Source organism: Petaurus breviceps, unplaced genomic scaffold (genome assembly GCF_028583685.1).
Source record: "Petaurus breviceps papuanus isolate PSGF00001 unplaced genomic scaffold, PetGlider_PUasm1.0 120, whole genome shotgun sequence".
Lineage (NCBI taxonomy): Eukaryota > Metazoa > Chordata > Mammalia > Diprotodontia > Petauridae > Petaurus > Petaurus breviceps.
This window is the reverse complement of record NW_027185627.1, coordinates 4,219,228-4,228,636: the sequence shown is the minus strand read 5'-3', so window position 1 is coordinate 4,228,636 and position 9,409 is coordinate 4,219,228. Positions and strand designations below refer to the sequence as shown.

The 9,409-nt window shown below is 40.9% G+C and overlaps 1 protein-coding gene across 1 annotated transcript; it reads right to left on the bottom strand.

The window, feature by feature from the left end:
• Positions 1-307: 307 nt before the first annotated feature.
• EEF2KMT (eukaryotic elongation factor 2 lysine methyltransferase) lies at positions 308-9,384 on the bottom strand. The gene is given in 6 exon segments (XM_069090146.1): positions 308-401; positions 588-633; positions 2,409-2,701; positions 2,796-2,929; positions 3,843-3,944; positions 9,373-9,384. Coding segments are annotated over 6 exon segments (681 nt in total).
• Between the last annotated feature and the right edge of the window lie 25 nt (positions 9,385-9,409).

The window sequence follows — 9,409 nt, the reverse complement described above, 5'->3', positions numbered from 1 at the left end:
AGATAGAACTTAAATGCCTGCAAGACTTCCCTGTTTGATTCTTGGTAGCAGACCCTGAATCATTCCTTGCTTTAGCACTAGATACATCTATTCTGGGAATTAATTCTTGTTGCCAGAAGCAATTGCCACGAGTAATAATTCCTATTAGGGGTCATTGGAGCCATACATTCTTTTTCTCTCTAATCTTCTGGCCTCCTTACTTTACCTTCTTCAAGTCCGCTTTGTACATATTTGGTACAGACTAGATCTATCTCCTTGAGGAGAGCAACTGGAGTAAAGATATTCCCAGCTCCACATCAATGTGGATTTACTGAACTCCATTTGTGTCTGGGTTCTGTATAGTGAAGGCAATGTACATCTCTTGAGATCTCTGATCTGCCTGGCAAGCAGAGAGTTTTTTGTTTTTTTTGTTTTTTTTTTGCAGTGGGAAAGGCAGGGCAATTGGGGTTAAGTGATTTGCCCAAGGTCACAGGCTAGTTTTGTGTTAAGTGTCTGAGGTCGGATTTGAACTCAGGTCCTCCTGACTGCAGGGCCAGTGCTCTATTCACTGCACCATCTATTCATCTAGCCACCCTGAGAGCTTTTGCAGCACTGCAAAGAGGGAGAGGATGATCTCTGGCTCATATAGCACATCTACAATAAGAAACTCAGACTATTCGCTTCCCTCTAAGAAGTGTCATGTGCATTCTTGAACTAGAAAGCAAGGCTAGACTTGGGAGAATGCAGCAGGTACATTCGTTTTATGCATCATTAGGGTGAAGGAAAATTACTCAGATTAAATTGAAATAATCTAGGAGAAAAATTTATTTTCAAACTGCTAAAAGGTACTACCCAAAACAGATAAATCACAATGACTTGTGCCCTTAGATGAGTAGTGTGTGTGTGTGTGTGTGTGTGTGTGTGTGTGTATGTGTATCTGATTGGCCAATATAAAAGATGCCTAGTGAAGCAAAACCTGACTTACCTTCAAGCATTCTTATCTTCTGAGCTTGGTATACTGAAAAGACCACTAAGTTTGGAACAGTAGGACCTGGCATTAAATCCTACTCTGCTGCTTCCTATCCTATAATTTGGGAACAACTCATTAACCTCTTTGACCCTGATGGATAAAAATGAAGAAACCAATCGAGGTCCTTTCCAGCTTTTATTTATGATCCTATGTTCTGATGATTTTTCAGTTCTAGTTTACTGGAATGACTGCGGCCCATGACTGGGAGGAAAGAAGACTTTATTTTTTAATATTCTTTAAATACAACTGGATGAAACATGCTATTCCTTTGGTGGACTGCCTCTCTTACCCTGGGGTAGCTGAAAGTCTCACAATGAAATGGGGAATAAACCAGTCTATACAACAAAAATAATCTTAGAATTTTAGGGTTGGCAGGTAGACCCTCAAGAGACTTCAGTCAGAGATGCAAACCAGGTCCCGTGTGAACAAAAGATGAGAAGAATAAGACTATTGAGGGCAGTGTATTGTGGGCTCCTAATATGATCAGTGAACAACATTGCTTTTCTCCATAAGTTTTAAAATGGTGTATGTCTCTGAAACTATCTTCAAGTCTTGTTACCCAAGTAGGGATGTCTGTAAAGTGTTTTAGCAACAGAAGGTGCAATATGAATGTAAGTTGTTTAAGAAGCGGGGTGTTAAGGTAGAAAGGTCACTGGGCTGGGAGTAAGAAGAATTACTAGCTGTGTGACCATGAGCAAGTTAGACCCTCTTTTGACCAATCAGTAAACCAAGACATGCACTATTTACCCCAATAGGATTGTTGTGAGGAAAGCACTTTCTAAATCAGTTATTACTCCTCTTTAGGCATGATAAAAAACCAAAAAAGGGAAGAGAACATGTTTCTCATGTTCTCTGGACAAGATAGGCTATGGAGGCAGGTAGCCAAAAATGCCCCCAAATCTCAGCAGAGATGTTTTCAGTAGGGCTTTCTAAGAGTCCTAAGTAGTGAATTGCTAGTACTCTCAAAGTAAGATGCAGAGCAAGAAACACCTCTGCTGAAATGATGAAATAAAAATCTCTCTAGTTAACTGTAACCTGTTTAAAGGGTCAGACTTTCTGCTAGGAGTCCTAGGGAATTTCACCTCAAACTGGTATCTGGGACATAACTGTTCATTCTCTTAGTGGGAAAAACCAGAGATCATTCACCTGATTCATACATGAAATGAATCTGAATAGCTTAATCTAAAATTAGGATGTTATGCATCTAGTAACTCATGGTTTCCAATGGTAACAATCCCTTGTATTTAATTTACTCTGGGGAATGAAGAATAATTTCCCAAACATTCAATCAAGTTTTCTTGTTCTTAATAGTTTCCACCACTGTACCCCTTCTCTCTTAGCCTGGGGGGTAGATCAAGCTGAATTTCTCATCTCTAACTTGATCTGTCTTGGTCAATACCTGCTGCAATAATGACATCTGGTTGGAAGACAGAGAGTTGTTCTGTAGTAACTAGGTCCCAGTCCAACTGAACAGCCATCACAGTGGGTTTTGGTGAGGCCAATGTACTGACTCAATGTTGCAGGGGTGCTGTGGAATCTGGCTTTACCAAGAAGCCATTTAGGAGGATATTTCCTTTGAGTTGCTGAAGAACCTGACTGTGACAGTCACTGAAGATATATGCTTTGGGAGAGCACATCTTGCAAATAGCCAGGCCTGTAAAACCAATTTCGCTTCCAAGTTCCAAGACTGTTCTAGGTGTGAGAAATGAAGGCAGCAAATTAGTATTTCTGCAAGTATCGACCTACTTTTCCCCCTGTTTGCCTCAGCTCCTGTCCCATCTGCTACCTGTTAGTGAAGGCTGCTGGGTTTTCTATGGCCCATTCTGCAAGGTAGAGAGCAGTATCCCATGTGACCAGGCCTGTGGTCCCCTGAGAAATGATTGCTGTACTTTCAGAGAGTGAGACTGAATTTCCAGAGGGCTGGTAGAGAGAGAGAGAAAAGTTCTTTAATAAAATAAAACCACTTGCTTCTTTAAATATGAAATGAACAGCAAATCATCACAAATCGCAGTTAGAGTCTTCTTTGACTCCCTGAATTACCCATGACATGTCCCTCTGGCCATTAAGGCTTTTATAAACTAAACAACTGGAAGGGAAACATTCACATTGTCTTACCTTTGTGGTTCCCTATATATAGCGCCAAGAACACTATTTGGATTGTTGGTTAAGACTATGTATGGCATTCAGTCACAGAATCTTTATGTTTTCAGGAAAATTAATTCAATAATTTGGTGAGTTGTTTCTGCTTGTTCTTGAAGTGTATACGTATATCATATATCTCACATGGACTAATGACACTTTCTGGAATTAGTGTCCTGTGAGATGACATTTGTGCCACTAGAGATGAGACACTTTTGCTTACCAAGTAAAAAGCATTTCTTCAGTGCCTCCCTACCCTGTGGCAGAAACTCTTCTAATTGCTCAGGATATGGAGAAAAAGTGAACTGGTTCCTGCCCTTAAGAATTTACTGTCTAGCAGTGACAATGTGTGTGTGTGTGTGTGTGTGTGTGTGTGTTGTATGGGTGTCTGCATATGTAGATATATACTGCATATATTTATGTATACAATAACTACAAGGTAGTTGAGGGCAAAATGCACTAGCAACTGGGAAGATCAGAAGTGTTTCATATACAGATGTCATTTGAGTTTCACTTTGATGGAAATGAGGAAAGTCTAAGGGACGGAGGTGAGGAGAGAATGCATTCCAAGCACGGGGGGACAACCAATGCACAGGCATGGAGTTGGGATGTGGAGTGTCAAATGTGTTGGACTGTTGGCCCAAGAGCTGGTTCCTGGGTCAAAGTGTAAGGAAAGTAGGTGAAACTGTCCTGCCAGCAAATAATTCCGGTGGCACTGGGTGGATTCCTCAGCAGAAAGAATTTCAGCTAATGCTTCATAGAGTTCATCCAAAGGCTCTGTGTGAGCAGCCTCATGCTGTGGATATACAGGAGGAAGCAGGAATTCAAGGATTCAGCTAAGAGGATTAAATAACAATTATTCATCTTTCTTGGTTAGGTACTAAAGAATGGTGTAAGAAAAGAAGGGGATGAGAAGTGGGGAATGTGATAGAACTGAGAGCAGACTGGGGGAAGGGGTAAACAGAATGCATACCATCTTGGGGTGGAGGGGAGGGAAGAGATGGGGAGAAAATTTGGAACTCAAAATCTTGTGGAAGTGAATGTTGAAAACTAAAAATAAATAAATTCGCTTTTAAAAAAGACAGGGCGGGGCCAAGATGGTAGAGTAAAAACAGGAACTTGCTTGAGCTTGTCCCCCCAATCACTTCCAAATACCTATAAAAAATTACTCTAAACAAATTTTAGAGCTACAGAACTCACAAAATGACAGAGGGAAACACATCTCCAGGTGAAGACAGTATGGCAGGTCATCAGGAAGGATCTGTTGCCAGGCTAGGAGTTCCACATGGGTTATGGGGACAGAGACCTGGCAGAGCAGGCCTCAGGGGAGTAAATGAATGGAAGCTGTGTTGGTTTCCTGACTTCTCACCCCACAAACACCAAAGGTAAGTATAAGGTCTGTGGTGAAACTCTGTGGGACCTGGGTGAGAGAAGAGCATGATGAAGCCCTGGGGCAGCGGAGGTGGCAGTCATGGCAGCAGCCGTGGCTCCTTTGAGAGCTACAGGCCCACAGATGGTGGGGGATCAAGTGGAGGATGAGAGGGAAATTGCAGGGATCTCTTTGCTGGTGATGAGGCAAGATTCTCTTGTTTTGCCCTGGTTGGATCTGGCTTGCAGTCTTGGGTTGTGATCCTAAGGTGAGGAGGAATGCTGGCATGGCAGAGTTTGTGGAAGATGTGGAGAAGGAGTCCTCCCACAGTTTTGAGGCAGAAAAGAGTTCTTGTGTTCACTCACAGACCAGACCATAGGCCAGGAGAGGAGTAAACACCTCTCTTGATTATATGACCTTAGAAGAACTGAAAGTTTACAAGTGCCTTGAAGTAGCTCTGACAACAGCAGTACAAAATCCCAGAAATTTGGGACATAGCATTCTCCACTCTGGAAGCAGAGGCCTAATTGGCAAAGAGTTCAAAAGTCAACTAATTAGCTGGGAAAATGAGCAAACAGAAGGAAAAAAATCAAACCATAGAATTTTCCTTTGGTGACAAAGAACAAAACATACAACCAGAAGAAGACAACAAAGTTAAAACTCCTGCATCAAAAGCCTCCAAGAAGAATATGAATTGGTCATAGGCCAGGGAGGAACTCAAAAGGGATTTTAGAAATCAAGAGAATAGAGCAAAAATTGGGAAGAGAAATGAGAGTGATGCAAGAAAATCATGAAAAAATGAGTCAATAGCTTACTGAAGGAGACCCCCCCCCCAAAACACTGAAGAAAATAACACCTTTAAAATAGACTAACTCAAATGACATAAGAAGTCCAAAAAGCCAATGAGAAGAATGCCTTAAATAGCAAAATTAACTAAATGGAAAAGGAAATCCCAAAGCTCACTGAATAGAGGGGAGGAGCCAAGATGGCAGCATAGAAGTAGGAAGACTCCCTGCTCTCCCTGCATAAGCACATAAAATACCTATAAAAAATTACTCTAAACAAACTTTAGAGCTACAGAACCCACAAAGTGACAGAGAGAAACAAACTTCCCACTGAAGACAGCCTGGCAGACTGGCAGGAAGGGTCCATTGCAGTGCATTGGGAGCAGAGCAGAGTCCCAAGTGAGCCTGAGGTTTTAACCTCAGGGTGGCCCAACAAGCCACCTCTGGAGGGACTTTGGGAGAGTGGATCACCAGCAGCTGTGGCAGTTGCCAGAATTATCAACCCATAAATGCCAAAGACAAAGTGAGAGATCAGTGGACTTTGAGAACAGGGGGTCTGGGAGTGCAGTCCGGCCTCTGCTTCCAGAAGGAGAAGTGGCTGAGGCACATCGGCCACCGCCACATGGCTGCTTCAGGGCTCCTGGCCTGCAGATTTTGGGAGACCAAGAAACCATTCTGAGTGATAATTGCTCTTGCTTTAACCTACTTGGATCTGTATTGCTGTCTAGGGTGAAGGTCCTAGGGTGGGTGACCAGTTGCCAAAGCCGATGGAGGCTTCAGAGAGGGCAGCCAACTAATAGCTCTGGCAGCTGTGAAAACCCCAGAGATTTGGGACAAAGCTCTCCTCTCTGGAAGCAGAGTTCTACTGTGGCAAAAAGCTCAAAAGTCAAGCAATTGAGTAGCAACATGAGCAAGCAAAGGAAGCAAAGCAAGCACAGCAATCCAACTTTGGATTCCTTTTTGGGGGACAAAAATGATCAAAGCATGGAACAGTAGGAAGACAATGAAGTCAGAACTCCTGCAACAAAAGCTTCCAAGAAAAATATGAACTGCTTACAGGCTACAGAGGAGTTTAAAAAGTATTTTGAAAACCAAATAAGAGAAGTGGAGGAAAAATTGGGGAGAGAAATGAGAATGATACAAGAAAATCATGAAAAGAGAGTCAACAACCTGACTGAAGAAAGTAACACCTTAAAAAATAGACTAACTCAAATGGCAAAAGAGGCTCAAAAAGGCAATGAGGAGAAGAATGCCTTAAAAAGTCAAATTTGCCAGATGGAAAAAGAATCTCAGCTCACTGAAGAGAATAATTCGTTCAGAATTAGATTGGAGAAAATGGAAGCTAGTGACTTTATGAGGAATCAAGATACTATTAAACAGATCCAAAAGAATGAAAAAATAGAAGGCAATATGAAATATCTCATTGGAAAAACCATTGACCTTGAAAATAGATCGAGGAGAGATAATTTTAAAATTCTTGGACTACCTGAAAGCCATGATCAAAAAAAGAACCTAGAAATCATCCTTCAAGAAATTCTCAAGGAAAAATGCCCTGATATTTTAGAACCAGAGGGCAAAATAGAGGTTTAAAGAATGCACCAATCACCTCTTGAAAAAGATCCCAAAAACTTTATACACACACACACACACATATTTTACATGCAACTGGGAAATAAGATATGCAGGCACTGGGGTATACAGATCCATCTTGCCCTACTGGAAAGTCAGAGGAAGGATGGGGGAGGATGTAGAAGAGAGCAGATTGGGGGAGGGGATATACAGTGGGATTGCTGTCTTGGGGTGGTGGGTAGGAGAAAGACAGGGAGAAAATTTGTAACTCAAAATTTTGTGGAAATGAATGATGTAAACTAAAAACAAACATAAAATTTAATTTGAAGAAAAGGTCACTGAATAAAGTAATTCCTTCAAGATATTATAAAACAGATCCAAAAGAATGAAAAAATAGAAGGCAATATGAAATATCTCTTCAGAAAAACCACTGAGCTAGAAAATAGATTCAGCAGTGATAATTTAAAAATTATTGGACTCTCTGAAAGCCATGATCAAAAAAGAACCTAGAAATTATCCTGCAAGAAACTACCAAGGAAAACTGCCCTGATATTCTAGAACCAGAGGGTAAAATATAAATGGAAAGAATCCACCAATTACCTCTTGAAAAAAAGATCCCAAAAAGAAAACTCCTAGGAATATTGTAGCCAAATTACAGAGTTCCCAAGTTAAGGAGAAAATATTACAAGCAGTCAGAAAGAAACAATTCAAGTATTGTGGAAATATAATCAGAACAACACAAAATCTATCAGCTTCTACATTAAGGGATCAAAGGGCTTTGAATATGATATTCTGGAGGTCAAAGGAGCTAGGATTAAAATCAAGAATCACCTACCGAGTAAAACTGAGTATAATACTTCAGGGGAAAATATGGTTATTCAATGAAATAGAGGACTTTCAAGCATTATTGATGAAAAGACCAGAGCTAAACAGAAAATTTATCTTTCAAATACAAGAAGCAAGAGAACCATGGAAAGGTAAACAAGAAAGAGATATCATAAGGAACTTATTAAAGTTGAACTGTTTACATTCCTACATGGAAACATGATATTTATAACTCATGAGACTTTTCTCAGTGTTAGGTCAGTTGGAGGGAATAGATGATAGATAGATAGATAGATAGATAGATAGATAGATAGATAGATAGATAGATAGATAGATAGGTAGATAGAGGTATATAGACAGAGGGCACAGGATGAGTTGAATATGAAGGGATGATATCTAAAAAATAAAATGAAAGGGTGAGAGAGGAATATATTGGAAGAAGGAGAAAGGGAGAGATAGAATAGGGTAAATTATCTCACATAAAAGAAGCAAGAAGAAGCTGTTACAATGGAGGAAGGGCAGGGAGGTAAAAGGAAATGAGTCAACCTTACACTCATTGGATTTGACTTAAGGAGGGAATAACATACACACTCAATTGGGTATCTTACCCTACAGGAAAGTAGGGGGGAAGAGTATCAGAAGGGAAGATGATAGAAGGGAGGGCAGATTGGGGGAGGGGATAGCCAGAAGCAAACACTTTTTTTTTTTTGGAGGGCAATTGGGGTTAAGTAACTTGCCCAAGGTTACACGGCTAGTTTTTTTGTGTGTGTTAAGTGTCTGAGGCCGGATCCGAACCTAGGTCCTCCTGACTCCGGGGCTGGCGCTTTACTCACTGTGCCACCTAGCCGCCCCCAAGAAGCAAACACTTTTGAAAAGGGACAGGGTCAAAGAAGAAAATAGAATAAATGGGGGGTGGGATACGATGTAGGGAAATACAGTTAGTCTTTCACAATATGACTACTGTGGAAATGGTTTGTGTAACTACACATGTATAACCTATATTGAATTGCTTGTCTTCTCAATTCGGTGGGTGAGAAGGGAAGAAGGGAGAGAATTTGGAACTCAAAGTTTTAAAAACAAATGTTAAAAAATTGTTTTTACATGCAACCGGGAAATAAGATATACAGGCAATGGGGTATAGAAATCCATCTTCCCCTACAAGAAAGTAAGGGGGAAAGGAGTGAGAGGGGAGCATATGGGGGATAGAAGGGAGGGAAGACTGGGGGAAGGGGTAATCAGTATGCATGCTATCTTGGGGTGGGTAGTAGGGGAGAGATGGGGAGAAAATTTGGAAATCAAAATCTTGTGGAAATGAATGTTGGAAACTAAAAATAATTAGATGGAATTTTTTTTAATACAGAAAAAAGAAAAAAAAAAAAGAATGGTGTGACTATCCACCCCAGGTGTGGTGGATTTATTGTCTCTGAATCTCCATCCTGGAAGCAGACAGTTCAAAGATAAAGGTATGTTAGTGAGCCTAGATTCTGACAGCAGCTAACATACAATCATTATTTGGAAGCCTATTTGCTAGTAGTAAAACAGGAAGTTTGACCTCTTAAAATCCAGTCCACAGTCAGGGCAGATCAGGAGGAGTTCCAGAAACTCTCTTCACCTTCAGAGCACATGCTGCTCTGGTTCAGGATATTCTCTGTGAGGGAGGGCTGTCAGTTCTTTACCTCCTCATTCATTGGCTGTCAGTTCTTTACCTCCTCA